Source organism: Pteropus alecto, unplaced genomic scaffold, assembly GCF_000325575.1.
Source record: "Pteropus alecto unplaced genomic scaffold, ASM32557v1 scaffold311, whole genome shotgun sequence".
NCBI classification, from domain to species: Eukaryota; Metazoa; Chordata; class Mammalia; order Chiroptera; family Pteropodidae; genus Pteropus; species Pteropus alecto.
The window spans coordinates 139,330-161,164 of record NW_006431916.1 but is presented as its reverse complement, the minus strand read 5'-3'; the positions used below and the strand labels follow the sequence as shown (position 1 = coordinate 161,164).

At 33.7% G+C, this 21,835-nt stretch overlaps 1 protein-coding gene across 1 annotated transcript in view; it reads left to right on the top strand.

Moving 5' to 3' along the window:
• Positions 1–21,829, top strand: part of LMLN (leishmanolysin like peptidase) — a 42,784-nt gene extending 20,955 nt beyond the window's left edge. The window contains exons 13-19 of the mRNA XM_025041783.1: positions 1,946–2,022; positions 4,889–4,999; positions 7,818–7,950; positions 9,638–9,797; positions 11,808–11,938; positions 15,838–16,048; positions 21,646–21,829. Of these exons, the coding sequence (XP_024897551.1) occupies positions 1,946–2,022; positions 4,889–4,999; positions 7,818–7,950; positions 9,638–9,797; positions 11,808–11,938; positions 15,838–16,048; positions 21,646–21,746 (924 nt within the window). The 3' untranslated portion in view covers positions 21,747–21,829. The remainder of the gene's footprint in view (positions 1–1,945; positions 2,023–4,888; positions 5,000–7,817; positions 7,951–9,637; positions 9,798–11,807; positions 11,939–15,837; positions 16,049–21,645) is intronic.
• The last annotated feature ends 6 nt before the right edge of the window (positions 21,830–21,835 follow it).

The following is a 21,835-nucleotide window of genomic DNA, read 5'->3' as shown; positions in this document are numbered from 1 at the left end:
GAAGAGCGTGGGATAAGTGGACATGGAGCAGTGCACTGTGCACACAGCTTTTCTTTGTTGCTGTGTGTGCTTGTCTTAGTATGTGCTGCATTTAGCCACTCTTGCTCCATTATATAAAACAGTGACATCCAGGGAAAAATCATTATGAACCATCATGAGTCCTTATTACACTGTCATTGTTTCCTTATTTACCAGTCTCACGTGACCTCATTCATATGGAAACACATGCTTTAGCAAAATAGACTGTATATTGGATCTACTCATTTTTTAACAGCTACACAGTATTATATGAATGTTACCAACATTCCTGTGTTAATGAACAATTGTGTTAAATTTTTTATTTAAAAAATATTGTAATGAGTATTGTGATGAGCAACATATTTATATCTGCAATGCTTTCTAGAAATGTTGTTTTAGTGGTTGTTCTTAGGTTCAATTAAACAATCAAACTAACAAGACCTAAACTGGTCACACTGAAAAAACATTCACTTAGAAGGATACAAAAAAGCACAGCATGCTCCACACAGCAGTTCAGGAGCCTCTCTCCTTCCCCCTCCAGCTCAAATATAGGAGCACAAGACCATTACAAATGGGTGTAAGAACCAGCCTGGCTTAGAAGTATCATGTCCCAAATAAGAACCAATATCTTTTTTAATAGTTCTGTGGACTTGACTTCGAGATCCCTATAAGGGACATACCTATAAGAGTCACTGCATACAGAGAAGTCCCAGACTGTGGCTTATCAACAGGTATTTGTGTTCACTTGTAGTAATCCCCAGTTCAGAGGCATATCAGGAGGTCTTTTTCCCTATGTAGTGTTGCTTGGTAACACAGTTGACATTCCACCTTTATCAGGTTTCCAGGGGAGCAGAACTAGAAAGTTAACTCAAGGTCAGATTTCTGTACATAGGAAGAGAAAAGATAAATCCCTAGAAGTGGAATTTCTAGGTCAAAGGCGGTATGTGTCTGTGTGTGTGAGTTATTTTTAGAGATCTATTTGGCTCCTTTGATAGTTGTAGCTTATATATATCATGACCCAAGTTAGCAAAATTATGAAAAGAGATTAATGCTGACTGTTCTTATCTAGGTGATCACAAAGTAACAGTGATGGAAATTTATGAAAGATACACTTATTTCTCCCATGGGAATGTCAGTTTGTATATTTTCCTTAAGCAGTTTTCTCAAGTGATTTCCTTTAGAAAGCTGTAGACTGGCAAGAAATGAAAACTTACTTTTCAGCAGAACTATTTTTTTAAAAGATGATATTAAAGTACTCAAAATGACCATCTAATATTCAACATAAATATTCAAAGAATAATCAAGAGTTCCCCAAAGATGGATATGCTTTCTTAAGAGGCAGTGAAGTACCTACCATTAGGTGACCTACTGGTAAGAATTTTATGATAGGAATTAAAATATTGGGTAGATAGTAGACCTTGATGATATTTTAGGTCCCTCATGCAAATCCTTTGATCCTGTGATTCTGTGTTACTTGTTTTGCATATTAATATGTATTTCTATGATCACAAGGTTGAGGGTTATGAAAGCATTTCCATGTAATTCAGGTAAGTATTCCCTATGCTCCATTATCTGGGCATCTTTCTCAACCACTCCCTTTACTTTGCATAGATAGTGGAATATTTTTATAGTATTTCTGTTTTCATATATTTATTTTCATTTTCATCACAGAGTTCTAAATGCTGGTCATCTGCCATTTAAGGAAAATTATACACAATATATACATTTGAGGCAAAGAGTAGATTTTACTTTAAGCTCCAGTCTTGTCTTTTTAAAGAGGGCTTATGGATTTCATTATTTTAAGTGAATATATTTCATCAGCTTCTCACACTTGAGGCATTTTAAATATACATCAAAGTAATCCCAGAAATTATTGAGAGTTGCAAGGTGTTCAGTTTTGTAATTAAAACCCGTTGGTGATTTTCAGAATGAAGCAATGACTGGTTCTCACACCCAGAACCGAGTCCTCTCTCGAATCACTCTGGCATTAATGGAGGACACTGGGTAAGACAACTATGAGATTATTTATTATATGAATTGTTTATTAAAATTAAATGAATATTAAGATTAATGTTAAGGTTAAGATGAAATGAATATTAGCTTAAGAAAATACAGACATTTTACAGTGAAGTAAAACATTCCTTGAATTTTGTGCAGTTAGCTATTTATTACCCGTAACAACTACATTCATTCAATAAATATTTGAGACCCTGAGGTATAGTAATGAATAGAACAAAATTCCTGGTATTATGAGATTTATTTTCCAATAAGTAGAGACTATGCTAATATGAAGGAAAGACTAAACAATTTTTAAAATTATAAATGAAATCGGTGATGTATAGATTCCTGGTTTTTAAAGCAGTAGAACTTTCTGGTAAAGGAATAGAATACTATTTTTAAATGACTCCAATGGGAGTCTTTTTCTTTGCTGACTCCTGAGTCCTTTTGACAAGACTGGTTGGTTTTTGAGAGCTTCCTTGTTTTCTGATATAGCAGGATGTACCAGGATGATCAGCACATAGTCTGTCTTAAATCTAGGCATCAGCCAGTCTTCCAAGGAGCACTGGTTCCTTTTAATGGTTTTTAGAAACTACAGCTTAAGCACTTTGTTCATTGTTACTAGGTTGCCATTGTTTGTCCTACTTTACAGTTGACTAAGTTAGAAAATTCGTATAATTGTAAGAGAAAAAAGGAAAAAAAACCTTTTAACTCTTACCTTTTTATCCCTGAATAAGCAATTGCCAGCAGAAGTGTTCCTGCTGCTCTGCTTAATAACCTATTTATAGCCCTTTTTTAAACAATGCCAGTTTTTTAAAGATACCAGTAGGATATAGAAACACTGTGGAGTATATGAAATCATGACAGTGGTGAATTTTAAAGCATTTTTTGCTTTTTTTCAGGCAACACAAAAGCAACATGGACCATACATTTCTAAATTTCTGGCAATATTTTATAATCATAGACATAGAAATTAATTTTCAAAAATCTGTATGACTTTAGCTTAACTGAGTTGCTTCTCCCAGTAAAATACATTATGATTTATTCATCCAGAAACCTGGGAATCATCCTTGACAGCTTCTTCTCTCCACCTCTCACATCCAATCAGTCATGAATCTTGCTTGATTTTTAGTTCCTCAGTATCCTTGGAATCTCTACTTTTTTGGTCACCACTCCTTTATCAAGGCTACCATTATCTTTTGCCTGGATTACTATAGTAGATTTTTAATTCTGTCTCCCTCCATCTTAAATGGTCCTTTCTACTGCCCAAAGGTCTTCATACATTCTATCCAAGTGTCTTTTTGTAATCGTTTAAGCATAATATCTCCCACAGAAAGTAATATATCATGACCAAAGTACTCACATACATGTATAATGATTAAGAACAAATACATTATACATTATACATTTGCCCAAACCCATTGAATGTACAGCACCAAGAGTGAACCCTAACATAAACTATGGACTTTGGGTGATGATGATGTGTCAGTGTAGGTTCATCGATTGTAACAAATGTAGCACACTCTATTGAAGTATGTTGATAGAGGGGCAGAGTATGTATGTTGAGGGGGCAAGGGATATGTGAAAACTGTACTTTCCACTCAGTTTTGGTATGAACCTAAAATTGCTCTAAAAAATAAAATCAAAAAAGAATTGAAGTACTAATACATGCCACAACATGTATGAATCTTAAAAATATGCTAAGTGAAAAAAGCCAGATACAAAGGACCGCATTCCATTTCTATGAAATGTCCAGAATAGGCAAATCTATAGAGACAGAAAGATTAGTGGTTGCCAGGGACTGGGAAGTGACTGCTAATGGGTACATTGTTTTTTTGAGGGGATGATGAAAATATTTTAAAATTAGATAGTGGTAATTGTTGCATACCCTTGCGAATATACTAAAAACATTGAGTTATATACATTGTAAGAGTGACTTTTATGACATGTGAATTATGTCTCAATTTTTTTAAAAAAGGCACACAGACATTGAAGCCAGAACGTTAGATTCAAATTTCCAGCTGTGCCACTTACTTGCTGTATCTTTGCTGCAGTTCTTTGATCTATAAAATAGTAATAAAAGTGATACTTACCTCACTGAGTTTTATGTCACTTCAGTGAGTTAATATACATAAAGCCCTTTGTACACTACTTGGCACATTGTGAGTGCCAACTAAGTATTAGCTATTATATATAAAACTGAACCAAAGTTTCATGTAGCAATGTTTATTTACCCTTACTACCTACAAAGCAATCCTTTTTTGGTATTCTATTGATTTTTAGAGAGAAAGAAAAAGAAATGTACATTTGTGGATACATGTCATTATACATATTGGACATAGTATTCATTTGTCTTATGGTGCAATGGTTAGTCTCAAGTAGGGCCTGTATTGATGAAATGTCACAAAATCAAGGCCAGAGAAGCAAGAAACTAGGGCCAACTGAATCAGATTATGTAAAGGCTAGCCAAGTAGTGATTCTACTGTTTCTTCCTCAGTTTACTCCCTTCTCTTTTTCTCTCATATTTGTTCTGTTTCTTTGACCTTTATTCCTTTGTCTTACACCTTAACCACTTTCTACTCTGTGACTACTATCATCTTTGGAAATTACAATAGAAATGTTTGTTTTCGTTTTTTCAAATATGAAAGTACCCTCACCATAAGGCTGAGGTTTTCTAGTGCCTGCTCCAGTGATCCTGTGCAGCAATCCCTGTGTAGAGAAGAGTTTCTTCGTAATGCTTATTTTTGGTGATGGTCACCAAAATCCTTTTTAAGGTCCTAGTTTGCTCATTGTTGAGATTTGTCATTGATATGCTGGAATTGTTTTTTAAATGACAGTAATAAAAAGTGCTTTGTTTGAATTATTTCTGCAGCTGGTATAAAGCTAATTATAGCATGGCTGAGAAGTTAGACTGGGGCCGAGGAATGGGCTGTGACTTTGTCAAGAAGAGCTGTAAATTCTGGATTGATCAGCAGAGAAAAAAGTAAGAATATATTTCCTCTAATGCCTTTGATAACGTGATTTATTTCTGATTTTATTCTTTATCTAGAGTCTGTTTTCAATTTCAAAACACATAGGAAGCCATATGGTGCTTGGTGATAATACAGCAAGTAGCTGCAGTATTGTTTTAAATCGTATACTAAAAAAAATCTACAGCATGGGAGCCAGAGCCGTAAAGCATTTCTGTTTAGATTGTAATTCATAAATACATGTATTGCAAAAATTTTCTTATGCCTTAATTCTTATTTTATTCAGAAAATGCACTCAGATATAGATGCATTTGTTGATTCAGTATCAAAAATGAAGGTATTAGGAAGAATATCATATCTGGATGAATATCATGTTCACTAGCAAGCTCTTTTTAAAATACAATCTCCATTTTGGGGGGATACACACACACATACACACGTTTATGTTATATGTTATAAATGTATTTTTTAACCCTTTATTTTGAGATAATTGGAGATTCACATGCTATTGTAAAAATATAAATACAGAGATCATATATATACTTTATCCAATTTCCTTGATTGATAACATCTTACAAAATTATAATACAGTATCCCAACCAGGATATTGCCACTGATACAGTCAGACACAGAACATCTGGATCACTGCAAGGATCCTTTTTGTTTCCCTTTTTTAGCCACACTCACTTCTCTCCCACCTATCCCTCCTTACTCCTGAAAACCAGTAGTTGTCTTCATTTCTGTAATTTTGTTCCTTCAAGAATGTTATATAAATGGATTCATACTGTATATAATGAATCACTATATATTGTATTTATTATGAGTGAAAAAAATTATAATAAATGAAAAAAATCCTTTGATTTTTTTCTTCTCTTTGTTTTTTTTTTTTAACATTTGCTGGAGGTTTATCAATTTTACTAGTCTTTTTAAAGAACTAGATTTTTGTTTCATTGATGTCTTTCCTTTTTTTTCCGTTTTCAAATACATTCATTTCTGCTCTTATTTTTATTATAGCCTTTCTTTTGCTTGTTTTCAGTTTATTCTTTAGACTCTTAATTATTGATTTTAGATGTTATATTTTTCTGATGTGTATATTCAGTGATGTAAATTTCCCTCTCAGCATTTCTTTAGCTATGTCCCACAAATTTCAACAGTTGTACTTTTATTGCCATTGATGTCTTAAGTCTGCTTGAGCTGCCATAACAAAATACAGACTGGGTGGCTTAATCAACAGAAATTATTTTCTTGCGATTCTGGAGGCTGCAAAGTCTAAGATCAAGGTACCTACTAATTTGGTTTCTGATGAGAGTTCTCTTTCTGGCTTATAGACAGCTGCCTTCTCACTGTGTCCTCATATAGCAGAGAATGCACTCTGGTTTCTCTTCCTCTGGTATAAAGACACCAGTCCTATCAGATTAGGGCTCCACCCTTACGGCAGTGTGGCTGTAGAATTTGTAAGCCATGAATCTTGAACAACTCTAGTTTTGGAATTTTTAAAATCCATATATTTTAACCTCCTTATTACTTTTTATTCATTTAGACAAAACTCATTTTTAATTAATTTAAAGCGAATATTATGTATTGTTTTTATTTTAGAGAAAAAGGAAATGAATTTCATGGTATCGAGAAAGTACCTTAATAAGAACTACTGATCATATTCATTAGAAACTTTATCATATAAAATTGCCTTATATGAAGATTTTATAAAAATGGTATTTACAGTTAAATTATATTTATTGAGTAACTTATGTGTGCTAGGCACTGAGTGCTTTACAGATGAAGCTTAGGAAAGTTAAGTAAATACCAAATTAAGATAGTATTTGAAACCAAGCCTGTGTAATGACTTCAGTACCTTTGCTTTTTTATTAAACTGTACTGCTTCAAGTTTACCAAAGACTAGTAGGTATTTCATACATTTTATCTCAAGAAGCTATAATTCCCTAGAGATGTTTTATTGTTCTACTATGTAAAGTTAAATGAGGCAACTGTCAATCTTCCTTAAAATAAGAAATCTAACCTACGCTTGTTTTTTCTTTAACAAGCATGTAGGAGAAGAGGAAAAATACCAGTGATCCTATTACAATTTGGCAGATCAGTCTTAATAGGATTTATATTGTTTAGGAATATTGTAATTTCATTTATAACATTACTATTATAATATTAATATAACATAATTTTCAATAAGATGACGATCAGAGTTATCGGTTTGTTTGAAGGTATTTTGACAAGACAGTGCAACAGATTCTGATGTCTTTGGAGAATTATAGGATCCCTTTTACCAAGTTGTACTTCCAGTATTAGATTTAACACAGTAAAGTATAAGTCGTAACAATTAGGAAAATTCACACAATCTTCGTTTGGCACAGGATAAAAGGATTGTCTTGTGAATGTTTTCAGTTTACCAAATTATCAGGTAGGATTCCATGAGTTAGGTTATGGCATGGGAAGTGTTTCACTCTTTGTAGCTGCAGGACAGAGGGGACATCATCTTCATCTGCTTCTGCAACTCTATTTGTTAGTTATGAAGGTTTGTGTTTTTAGGCAGGATCTGGAATTCCATTTTTTTGTCATAAAAATACAAATCAGATCTTCAAACTCCATTTTACTGATAAAAGCAGAGAAAGAGATAAATAAGATTTTACTTAACAGCGAAATAATGTTATAATGCATCTAGCATTAATCTTTCACATCTACATTAAGCATTCCTTTTACCCTTTGAAAAATAAGTTTGTAACCTGATTTGGCAAAGTTTTAAGCTATTAAAACATATTGAAATTATAATGGAAAAGATAAACTCTAGAATAGACTTGTAATGGTTATCTTTGTGTGCAGGAGACAGATGCTGAGTCCTTACTGTGACACTCTCAGAAGTAATCCACTGCAGTTAACATGCAGGCAAGACCAGAGAGCAGTTGCAGTGTGTAATTTGCAGAAGTTTCCAAAGCCTTTGCCTCGAGAATACCAGGTAACACTTGTTTGGGGTACAATTTTAGGAATTAAGATTCTAAAAAGAGGTTTCCATTTTGAATTAAAAGAATGAATTCTCTTAAGTTTTTCAATTTAGAAGGCCCCATTTTTTTTAAGTCAGAAAAAAACTGAGGAATTCCTCCATTTCTTTATAACTAATGTGCTGATTGATAGCATTTAATTCATATCTAGCAATGCCTTGTAGAAATTGTAAGAGGCATTTAGAATATTTCTATTGATCTAAATATTTTTAAACTGCTTGTCTTTTCTTTCTAATTGTTTCCAAAGTCTTTGTCCTGACTGGACGAAAAAGTTGTGGTACATATTTACAGTAGAATACTACTCAGCCGTAAAGAAAAAAAATCTTATCATTTGCAACAACATGGATGGACCTAGAGGGTATTATGCTAAGTGAAATAAGTCAGATAAAGACAAATACCATATGATTTCACTTATATATGGAATCTAAGGAACAAAATAAATGAACAAACAAAATTAAAGCAGACTCATAGATAGAAACTGATGATTGCCAGATGGGAGAGGGGGTTAGGGAACTGGGTAAAAAAGGCGAAGGGATTAAGAAGTACAAATTGGTAGTTACAAAATACTCATGGGATTTGAAGTACAGTATGCAGAATATAGTCAATAATATTGTAATAACTATGTATAGTACCAGGTGGATACTTGACTGACTGGGGAGATCACTTGGTAAATTATATAAATGTCTAATCTCTATGCTGTACACCTGAAACTAATAAAAAATAATATTGAATATCAACTGTAATTGAAAATAATAATAATAAAATACACAATCTGTCTTTAATTTCCTCTAATTTATATAGAAAGCAAGGTTCTTTAAAGAAAGTAACTGAGGTACTCTAATCCAATTAATTAGAAGGCTTGGAAGTTCAGCTTTAGAAGAGATTTGACTATGAGATTTAAAAGGTGAAGGAGTGGTCCTACATGTTCAGTCTGAATTTCTGATTTGTCCTTTTGTTGCCATGGCTATCACTAAAAAGCCTCAGCTCTGCTTGCTATTTTCATAGGACTCTTTAGTCAGAAATGATAGCTAACTTAAAAATGTTGCTGCTAAATTTTGAGCTTCCTGTTATGTTTATGACCTCACCGAGTGCTTCAGACACCATAAGATGGCAACTATATTTCTAGGTATAGTAATGTAATTCAATAAATTGGTATAAAATATGAAATATTTAAGATTTATCTGGTACCTTGCTCTTTTCGTGTTCAGAGTATTGTATGTATATGATCCCTTTTATTTTTTCAGTGTTATTTTTTGCATTTGTCAAAACAATGTATAAATGAAGTCTTCTGAAGATACTTGAAGTACAATATATTTACAGTATTTATGCATTAGTTTTGTGTCTTGTCAACTCTTAAAAGTTTTCCAATTCATCCTTTAAAAATATTAGTCAAATTAGTCATCCAATAAAAAAAATAAACTTAGACTAATTTACTTACCTTGCTTATTTCTAAAACTACAACTTTGACATACTGTTGAGGTAGTCTATTACTATCTTTGTGTTGTACTATATATGAAGAAAGTACATAAATATTTACTTTGTGTTGTACAGCATTAGAGGGTTGCTCTAAATTGCCTGTGGACTTTGTTTTGATTATACAGAATGTTTTTTTCTTTCCTGCCTTCCTAATATATTTTTTTATAGTACTTTGATGAGCTCAGTGGAATACCTGCAGAAGATTTGCCTTATTATGGTGGTTCAGTAGAAATTGCTGACTACTGCCCTTTCAGTCAGGAATTCAGTTGGCATTTAAGTGGTGAATATCAACGCAGCTCAGATTGTAGAATATTGGAAAATCAACCAGGTTAGTAGTTTAGTGAAATGAAATGTGGTATACAATTACAGTTACATATCAGTAAAATAGTGGTTAAGGGCACCGACCCTGGAGTTAGACTGTCTGAGTTTGTATTGTGGTTCCACTGCTATGCATCTGTTTTAAGTAACTTAACTTCTCTGTGCCTCAGTTTCCTCCTCTGTACAAAGGAGATAGTAAGACCTATCTCATAGAGTTGTGAGAATTAAATGAATTAATGTAGTAAGAGCTTAGAACCATGACATATAGGGATTGTTAAGCTATTAGATGCACTTGCACAGGTATATACACACACTACTTTTTAATAATACCTTATATCTGTATGACACTTTTCATTTGAAAAGTACTTTCATTTTTATCATTTCATTTTCTTCTTCTAAAAACTTGATGAGAGACATAGAGAAGATATTATCGAATTTCACAAATGAACAGAAACACTAAATGATTCATTTAATTGGTGTTAGTGCAAGATCCTTCAATGGAGAGCTGGATTTAGTTAATCATATTAGGTATCCTATTTTTTCTTCCCCCGAGGAGTGTGCATTTTACGTAATTTAGAAGTAACGTCATTTTCCAGATATCAGAGTAATACTATTGTCCCATGGCTAGGAATATGTATTGCCATATTACTTATTTTCTCTTTATAGATATAAATGAACAGATTATCAAAGGAATAAATGGTATGGCAATTGGATACTCAGCAATAATACTTAGAGCTCATACTTACCACCTCTGTAAATAAAATGTTCTCACATATGATAATGCACAGCAATAAGTAGTTTTCTCACTATGGTCATCAAAATTTTTAACTTGGTCTTTCCTCTCCTCCCCTTATTCCATACTTTATTACAGACTAAGTCATTTAAATTTTAAATTTCCATAATGTTTTTTTCTCTTATTCTTAAACCTGGCAAATTTGTACAGTTATTTTTTTCCATCACTCACCAGCTTAATAACTGTCTAAAGATTTATGATACAACTACCCAGCAGTGCCATGTTAAAGCAAAAGAAATGCACAGATCTGTCAATCATGGGTTTGCTGAAGATATAGTATCACATTTGATTGTTTCAGAGCTGGAGTTGGCAAATGTTTATAGGAAAGAGCAAGATAGTAAATATCTTAGGCTTTATGGGTCATAGAATCTGTATTGCAACTACTCAATACTGCTGTTATAGTGGGAAAGCAGTCATGGACAATATGTAAATGAGTGTAGCCCTGTTCTAGTAAAACTATTTATAAAAAACAGGAAACCCTCAGGATTTGGCCTAAGGATTGTAGTTTGCCAATCCTTTTTCTTTTTTCTTTTTAGATACCGATTACTACATTTTTGAGGACTTCGAAATACTCTTAAAGAAATGTAGAATTCTATATTACATTTCTTTCTTAGCTTATACAGTTAAGATTTTTCAAAACTAACAAAATAAAATACTTTATAATATTTCAAAAAGGGCTAATTGAACTCTGCTTTCAAAAGATAAAACTTGTATTAAGTGTAAAGAGCTCAAAGTATTGCTGGGTTTAAGAGCTTCATCCATTAGCTGTTTAGAGATCATCGAGTCCACCCCATACCTCTGCAGCTTTTTGCTTAGTCTGAGACTAGATCAATATAAGAAAGTTTTATAAAAGTTGCAACACCCTGAAAAAACTTTCATTATGTACATCATTGACCTCATCCTATCATGGGTCACTTGGGAGGTGACTCCTGTTTAGGCCACCAGTAAAGTGATTCTTAATGCCATTTATTCTACATATCTAACTTAAATACTTCAGGCCCAGTTTTATCTCTTGTTTCTGATGTAACGATTTTCTTCCACTAATTCTTTTATTGAGAACTCAGTTTGAGTTTGGTGCTCTCTTTCTTTTGATTTTTTTAATTGAAAATTTCCATTAAACATGTTTGACTTTTAAAGCAACTTCTAATAATAAGAATGGAATGCTTCAATTTCTTATTCTTTAAACCAAAAGTCAATTTTTAAGAAAACTTTTCTGGTTTGCCTTAGACCTTTTTAAAAACTATGGTGCTGAAAAGTACGGACCTCATTCAGTTTGTCTAATTCAGAAATCAGCATTTGTCATGGAAAAGTGCGAAAGGAAGCTGAGTTACCCAGACTGGGGAAGTGGATGTTATCAGGTAAACTAAATGATCATTAATAATTATACCAAATATTGTAATTTTATGTCATTATTTGATTTTTATATTTTAAAATACATTTTTTATAGTTCATATACTGATTAATATTTTACTTATCTTGTTTATTTATGTACATATTAGTTTGGATGCTTGTGTTTTGTGAAAATATTGTCATTTTTTGAGAGAAATTGCCTTTTTTCCATTTGTTTAATAAAAAAATATATATAATTGCTATATATCAGCAAGTTTTATAATAATTTTACTTCTTGGCATATGCCCTAAGGAAATAATGGAAAATATGTAATTTTGTTCTTGAACAGGTATTACTTTGTAATGGAAAAAAGTTACAAATTTATGAGATCTGAAGAGAACATAGATTTAAGAATTAATAAATCAACTACTGAGTAATAATAGGTTTTTTCTTTTGAAATTAGAAATCCAAAGAGGGCAAATGACTGTTTTCTTAATTATCTTATTTGCATGTCTGGTATTAAATGACTATATCACCTCATTAAGAACTTACTAAGATACAGGCATTCTGTAATGTAGGAGCATCCAATTTAATGAATATTCCATACCATTCTAATAGATGTCAGGAGAGTGTGATCCTGAAAACTGAAAAATAAGAATTTGTTGTGCCATTTCAGCTTCAAGAGCTTAATGGACTTCTGTAGTTGGGAATTTAACTATTATTTTTAAAGTTTCTTATAAAATTAATTTTTTTTGATAACAGTTTTATTGAGATATAGTTCACACATAGAATTCATATACAATTATCTTTGAAATCTTATAAAGGCCAATTTAAAAAAAAACACTTTCCAGCTATAACTTGACAGCTATAATCCAGCAACCATTTTCTGATAAATTTCATTAAGGATTTATGTATCGATTCAATATGTAGTTTTGACCTATTGTAACCACAATATGTAATTTTGTTTTACTGCCTTCACTTAGTACTTTTTATGCAGAGCAAAACACCCTTTCCAAGTTATTCTAATGGTACTTATTACTTATGGCTGTAGAACATTGTATCATTTTAAAGTATCATAATTTAAGAAGTTACTTCCTTGTTATATATTGAGTTAATTTTTACTTTTCACTATGTAAAAATGCTTTTATAGGTATACATATGTATTTTCCCTTTTTTATTTTTTGAAATAAATCCTTATAAGTGAGAATATTAGGTTACAGGGGATAAATATTAGATTAAAGCTAGAACAGTGACAACTATAATAGGAGGAGGACCTTTTCAGGTTATTTTAATGTTTTATCAACACTATCCTCACTGCAAAGGGATTATGCAGATTTGTAATACCATCTACAAAGATTGAATATACTGCTTGACTTCCCTGTACCTAGTGTTGTCAGTTAATTTTGCTAATTTAATACCATTTATGTGGGAAAGTGTGTTTGATTTCCAAACAATTAACATATGGATTAGCTGTTTTATTCTCGTTGTTTTTTTAATTTGACAGAGAAGTCGCAAGAATAGTATAAAAAATTTTATTTTTCTGAATCATGTAAGTGTAAATTGTTGACATGCTTCCTCTTCATTCCCAAATACTTTAATGTGTATTTCTTACAAACAAAGATATCTTACATAACCATAATACTACCAAAAAAAAAATCAGGATGTTAACATTGATATATCTAATTCTCAGACTCTATTCAAGTTTTGCCAAGTGTCCTAATATGTCCTTGTAGCAGTAAGATTAATAATACATGTTGTGTAATTGTCATGTCTCTGTTCTTTAATCTGGAATAGTTCTTCATTCTTTTTTTGATTTTCATAACCTTGACACTTTTAAAGATTACGAGCCAGTTGTTTTCTAGGTTATGTCTTAATATGGGTTTGTCTGATGTTTTATTAAATTCTAGTAATGTGTTTGGGGCAGTAATATCACAGACATGATGCTCATGTTCTAGTGGTATACTCTTTTGATTTGTCCCCTTACTGGTGATGTTGTTGGTATCTACCAGACCTTTCCACTAACAAGTTACTCCTTTTCTGTTTTAATTGATTCTCTTTAATTATTAAGTATTTTGGAGGGAAGTACTATATCAATAACTTATTTCTTATCATTCTTTCATTTATTTATGTATATCAGTATTGACTCAAGGATTCTACTTTATTCAATGGATAGTACCATTACTATCATTCTTTATTTTAATATTCAAATTACCCCAGCTTTGGCCAGAGGGAGCCCCTTCGGGCTGGTTTCTGTGTCCTCTGTCATGTCCATATCTTTCTTTGACTATTTCCTTGTTTTCTAGCATAAGATATTATAGGCCCATTTTTACTTTCTTTGCCCAAGCCTAGAATCACCCATTTCTCCATGGAGCTCTTGTTTCTTTTAGTGGAATGTGATATTTAGAGACTAAGATTTGGGTGCTTAGATGTACTGTTCATTGCTATTGGGATACAGCTTCTCCCCAGGCCCTCTTAGTAGACAGAGCTAGGAAATATATGTATTATGTAATTTATATATACACTCATGTGCGTATATGTATACAGTTAATATATAGATAGATATAGATTTATAAAACATGAGTTTATACCAATATCTTTGATTTCAGTCCAACATAAGTGGATTCATTTAACTTTCTCCCTTTCCATATTTGTAACTCCTTTCTCTGACGGTGAGAAATCTGGCTCTCATTGTTCTCAATATGCTTACTTATTTGATCTGTTGACATCTCTTCCACCTTCTCCCACCCCTACACAGTTACCCTCCTCAACCACTCGGACTCTGACACAACCTGCCAGGTTACAACGTCTCTTCCTCTCTGTAATCCAAATTCTTAGGCTATAAATGCTCTTTCTTCCATGAAACTTTCTAATCTTTATTGTTCTTGTTTCTACTATTTATTGACTCTTAATTATAAAACAGTCTGACACTGCTAATTTTTTTGGGAAAAAATTCATTTCCCACCCTTCTCTCCGTAATTAAAGCTGCTATAGGACAGGTACTTTGTTGTGGACTTCTTTGGTATACTTTTCAGGACTAAGCATGGTACTCAGTTCTCACTTAAAAGATGATTATATTGCACTCAGACTATGGTGATATTTAGTTGGTGTGGGTTACTGAATGACAGGCTTATGGAAGAGATTACACTTCATTGTTTTCCTGAAATTTCTAAATGATTATTATATTTAAACTTAACTGATGATAGAGTTATTTCAAAAATGACTCCATTGTTGAAATGTACTTTTGGAACTCCTCTTTTGAAATTGCCTTTAGCAGTAGTTTAATAGCTATCTAAGAAAATCAGTTTATTACTTTGTATCACACCTGTATTAACCTAGTGTTAACCAGTTTAGTCAACTACCTTTACCAAACTCAGTTCTGGGCAATTTGGGAGCATTTCCAAAAATTACATCTACTCGTAAAGTAAAAATTTGCTACCATTCATCATTTTCAGAAGCATGCACTTGCTTTGAAGATAGTTCCAGGAGTGAAGATTTAGAAATATTTGAAGTAGTATAATTGAAATTAATATGAAGTCTTTTTAGAAAACAACTTTGAAGAAGAAACAGTCATTTAAAATTTTCAAAAGTTAACTTTAATGTGTTTGCTTTTTAAAATTGATTTCATTAGTTACTCCTTGTTATTGAGATATGAGTCCTTGTATTTCTCAGGAAAAGTGCCTATAGCTTTCATCAGATTTTAAAAAGGTGCTAGACTCAAAGTTTTAAAACTTCTACCATACAGTGAAATGCTTTTAGAACCTGAATAACTTAACTCTCTTTATATGAGATCAAAGATATGCCCATACCCCAAATTGTGTTTTATAGCCAGTAGTTTTAGTAAATACTAACCCATTTTCCTGACGATGAAGGAGAAATCCTGTATACTAAAATCTTATTGATCTTCTTTGTTTTTTTCTTCTATTTGAAGGTTTCTTGTTCTCCACAAGGTCTGAAGGTTTGGGTCCAGGACATTTCATATTTGTGTAGTCGGGCCGGGCAGGTTCTACCCGTCAGTATTCAGATGAATGGCTGGATTCACGATGGAAACCTGCTCTGCCCATCATGTTGGGACTTCTGTGAGCTCTGTCCCCCAGAAACAGATCCTCCAGCTACTAACTTGACCCGAGCTCTGCCTCTGGGTGAGTAGTCTCTGTGGTTGGAGTAGAGAGGGACTTTTCTTATAAGATTTTGAAAATTCCCTTTAAGGAAAGTCTAAAACAGGCCATTTGATCATTTTCTCTTCTAATTGTAATTTTATAGGGAAAATCTCTTTCCCACCACTGATTGTGTGTATGTGTGATGGGAGCAAGATCTGTGAGGCTTGGTAATAGACTCTTTCTCATTTGTAGCCCCTCAGTTTTGAGTGTACAGATTACATCTCAGCCAGCCAGCCACTGGCCTGTCTCAGCATAGAGGAGCCTGTCCCCTTGGTGATATATATTCAGAGTGTCCTCTCAGTGATGTATATTCAGAGGGCACTACAGCTATCCTAGATCTAGCTTGATGGTCTTCAGAGTACCTTGCTGTAAATTCTTTGTTGAAGACCTAAGATCCTGTACAAGGATACAGGAGCTACTTTAACAAGTGTTAAGTGCCACTGTCACTTTATTAGAAGCTTTCTGTGGTAGTGTGGAGCCAGCCTATTCCTCTACTTTGGAAATATTTTCAGGTTGTAATGATGTGAACCCTAGGTAAGTTTTATTTCTTCTGTCAGTTCAGTGCCAGAGAGAGCCCTTCTGTGCCAGATGGGTTCAACGGAACCAAAAACAAATTTCCAAAGTCATAATGTTGAGGCGTCAGTTCTATACGTTCTCCGTGTGAAACATCCTCTTTTTTTCTTTTGTAATAAATACCGCAAAGTTCCTTAATCTGACCACTGCTCCAACATTCAGTAGCCAAAACCACATTGCTGTGACAAGTTTCTGGGTTTCTTTATCTCTCCATCTTGATTTCTTATTCCAACTGATCCTCTGGCCACCTTTCACTCCCTCCCGACAGTCACTGTTATGGTGGTCTGCGCTGGACCCAGCCAGTTTCTCCTTCAATGTTTCCAGTCAGTCCAGCTCACATCCCTGTTCGTGGAGCAGCACTGACAGCTTCGATATTCTACATCTGACCCTCTCAGGAGAAAGCAGGGGGAGGGCTTAAGGGGCAGTGTTTATAAAGCCTACAGTAGAGTGCAGTAACATTCCTAGGCCTTCACTTTCACTCATCACTCACTCACTGATTCATCCAGAGCATCTTCCAGTACTTCAAGCTCCATTCATGGTAAGTGCCCTATACAGATGTATCATTTTTTATTTTTTATACTGTACCATTTTTTACAGCACCATTTCTCACTGTAACATTTTTTACTGTACCATTTTTACTGTACATATTTTTACTGTACCATTTCTATGTTTTAATATGTTTAGATACACAAATACTATTGTGTTACAATTGCATACAGTATTCAGTACAGTAACATGCTGTACAGGCTTGTAGCCTACAAGCAATAGGCTATATGTCATATAGCCTAGATGTATAGTAAGCTATACCATCTAGGTTTGTATAAGTGCACTCTATGATGTTTGCACATTGACGAAGTCACCTTATGACGCATTTTTCAGAATACATTCCCCCTCCCCTTCCTTCAGCAATGCATGACTGTGTGAACAGAAAGATCTTATACGATGTTTTATTTTCTGAACTGGAAGTATTTTTTAAATGGAACTGTGTAACCTTTTGCCTATTCTGTGGTCTGGTTGAAAATGGAGGGCTACATTCGCTTTGGAACTCAAAGTTTCGACACCTCTAAGATTTAATTTCCTCGGCCATTATCTAGACATGAGCTATGAGTAGGTGAGATTTGGGAGATTAGTACTTGTGTTGAGGACTCAACAGGACTCAATCTCTTGTTGCACTTGTGGGTAAGATTTGTTAAGGTGAAAAGATAAAAAGCAGAATCAGCAATGGGGCAAAATCTGGAGGAAGCCAGTTCTTAGACACCAGCTAAAGGCCATCCTTACAAGAAAGACTTTTGAAGGACAGCAATCTCAGGCCTGCTATGTTAACTCTTTTCTGCGCAGTATTCCAGTGAGCGAGCTGTGTTTTCTGCAGTTATAATAGTAATGACACAACGAATTGTTTGAAATGATAAAAAAATCTTAGATTCTTTTGATGTGGTATATAGTATATGTATGTAGTGTTAAATACTTTTAGTTAACTTTTACTTTTCATTCGAAGTTGGTAGGATAACTTACTTTTGTTATTACTGTTAGATTGCTTTGGCTAGAATTAGAGGGCTGCTAGTCCACAGGTAGGTGGTTCTGATGGAGTTCCCATCCTCAAACCTAATCTCAGGGTTAACTGTAAGAAACTGTCAATATCTCGTTGTCCAAGAGATGGGAAAGGATTAAACCATTAGGAATGAGAGCTGAGATAAAAAGAGAGTTACTCCAGCTGGTTCAGGGGTAAAAAGAAAAATCTTAGGAGTACAGTAAAAGAATGTGGGGAAAGCCAGACCAGTGTAAGATGCTGTGAAATGATTAGATCCTATCGTTGGAGCATGACAAAGACAGGTGAATCTGCGGAAAGGAAGTGGAGAGTAGAGAAAACAAACCACCCCACCTCCTCCACCTCCATCAACCAGTGTCTTAGACTCTACTTCTATTTAACCTGCTCCATCTTTATCCATCACCCTTTTGATATTATGATGCTACAATGGGATTTCTTTTCCTGTTAACCAATTCTATGAGGAAGCATGCTGAAAAAGACATTGTAATCTATAAATCATTACTACAATTTCGAAAAATATATAAAATATTACAAGAATAGATGTCTTTTAGGCATTGCTTTTTAAACATTATAAGTATCACTGTTGAAATTCTAAAATATTCCGACTTGCCATATTTATTAGTTTATGTGATTAGAGCACACACTAAGCCCTTAATGAATTGTGTGTCACGGACTATGGCAAGCTTTACATATGCTAATTTTTTAAGTAAATAGTTTGTTTCTTTTTAATATAGGTTTATGACCCACCAAACTTGTAAAATTAGATGTGATGCTTTTAATATACTTATATGAAAAATAATAATTAGAATTAACCTAAGATATTTATTAAACAAATGATTATCTTAATCTGTTATGAATTAAAATATTTTTTAGGTTTTTAAATATGCTTTTAAAACGTTAAAACTGCTAATATTCTAGAGATAATGTGAAAAGATATTCTTCTCCTCACATTCTTCTGAGTTTCGTTATTGCTGATCTCAGGTGTTAGTTCACACAGCCTTTTCTCACATTTGTAATTTCTTTTGGAATGTAAAACTTTCATCTTTTTTCCTTTTCTCTAGTCATCACTTCCAAATGCTAGAGTTTGATTAGATAGTTGTTCTGAATTGCCTAAAATAGTTTCCATTAGTAAATATGAAAGATTTATTTCTAAATTCTTTCTGGTCTTTTCAGATTGTAGGGGTTATTTTTGTTTCCATTTATTAAATGCTAGCCAAGTGCCTTAAGTCTATATAATTGCATGTAATCATCACAAAAACTAATGAGGTAGAAATTATCATTTTACACATGAGAAAACTAAGGTATGAAGAGATTAGGTAATGTGTCTACTGTCACAGCTAATAATAAATAATGAGGTTTAGATAAAAACCCAGATCTGATCGTCTCCAGTTCATTTTGAAACATCTTCTTTGAATCTTTCTTTTTAAAGAGTACTATCACAGAAAGTGCAGTATTTTTGAAAGACAACAAATGTTCCAGAGCTGCCATTAATGTTTTAATAGCTTGTTAAATATTAGTGCCAAAAGTAGATAAACAACAACTAGTTCTCCTCCTATTTCCTTTGGGCCAAATTGAGAATCATGAAATAAAGGGAAATGCCTTGTGTTATTGGACTCCAGGTTTCATTCCTTATTCCAGCCAAGACCACACTACCTGATGTTCTAGGCCAGAACTTATCTAATAGAACTTTCTGGGGTGATGGAAATGTTCTGTAATCTTCATTGTCCAATACAGTACTCATTAGCCACATGTTAAAGGTGTGAAATGTAGCTGGTGTGATTGAATAATTAAATACTTTTATTTCATTTTAAGTTATTTAAATTTAAGTAGCACGTATAGCTAGTGGCTAATGTATTGGGCCATGCAGCTAGCTCTAGGGCAGAGTTTCTTAAACTTTTGCATGAATCAGAATCATGTTAAAACACAAGTTGCTAGGCATCACCCTCAGAGTTTCTGATTCAGAAGATCTGGGTTAGAGCCTGAGAATTTCCATTTTTAACAGGTTTCCTGATGATGCTCTTGTTGATCCAAGAGTACTTTGAGAAGGTCTGTTCTTGGTTAAGTGGGATTTTCCTAACATTTAACAATTACCAGATGATTCCATTAGGGAAGAACAGAAGTTCCCCCATGGCTTACCTGAATTACATGCAGTGAAATAATTTTTTAAAATACTCATGTCACACTGTTTAGTGCTCAGAAGAGCCAGCTCCAGTATCTTGATGTTATATTCTATTCAGCCCTATTTTTCTTACTTTTTAAACAGGTCAAACTTGAAGCTTGGTTGGGTCTTTACTAGTCAAAATATTAGAAAGGACAACTCATCTTAAGAAAAAGTCAGGTTCATCTGGTCTCTTGGCTGCTCTAAAAATGTTTTCCATTCTGAGATATGTTTTGGGAAATTGCTTTAGCTATGAGAATAACTCATGGCTGAATTAAAATATATTTCTAGGGCCCAAAGCCCATAGAATCTTATACTGTTTCCAGATCAAGCCTGGGGTGATGTGGCTAGATGGATATCTATTCTGACCACTAGACCACCAGGGAACAATAGATGGGTATCTATTTAGAGATTGGGGACCATATGTCCTGGTTTGCCTAGGACAGTCCATGTGCCTTTTGTCCTGGTATAATTATTAATAGCATTTCCTTGTGTTAAAACAATCAAAAAAAATAGTTGATCTAAGCAAATTTTATTTCACACATCATGAAGTGGGCAATCTCCACTCTCAAGAGTCCAGAGACCTGCAAAATAAGAGAAAAAAGCTGCAAGCAGGAAACAAGGAAGAAGCACTTGGCTTATGTTGATTGGCTGGGGTTGCATATTTGACTTTATTTCATAAGTTCAAGAAACAAGGAAATAAGCGTAGAGCCCAGGGTTGGCTCGGTGGTTGGAAATTGGCTGACTAGATATACTGTGTTTCTGATCATGCACATGAAATTTATCTAAGTTTCAGTTTACTGATGTAACACCATGAGTAGGAGTGCTACATCTTGGGACTAGAAATTTATTTCAACACTTGTCTCAAAATGTCCTGATTTGGGGTAATAAATTATATGGTCACCCTAGAAGAAGGGAGAAGGAAGAACCGAAGAGAATCCTACTTCCCATGTCAGAATAGCCAAGACTGTAATATACTTTCATGTGTAGCATCTTTAACTTTGCTGGGATACTACACAAAGACACTTCTTTCTCTTTTTGGGTGCCGTTTTTTAACTTTGATATTGTGGGTACATCTTTTCTTCCTACATAAACATTTTGTTCTCTCTTTTTTTTTTCCCCAAAAATGTAAAAAAAAACACTTTGCATATCTGGGTTTCAGGAAGTCATTCCTGATTCTGCTCTCCAAAGTGGTTCTTGTTCATCTTTTAATAATCGTCTGTACTTATCTGTCAATATTTAGTCGGTGTGATTTATTCCAAAAATGTCTTTAGAAAGTCAATTTTTTCTTTTCAACCCTAGATCTCTGTTCCTGTTCCTCTAGCCTGGTGGTCACCCTCTGGCTTCTACTAGGCAACCTGTTTCCTCTGCTGGCTGGATTCCTTCTGTGTGTATGGCACTAGAAATGGAAAAGTAGATTCTCGAGACATTCCTTCGTGTCTTGTTCTTGTGAACAAAGCACAAAATCTGGGCGAGTGCCAGCCTATGCGGA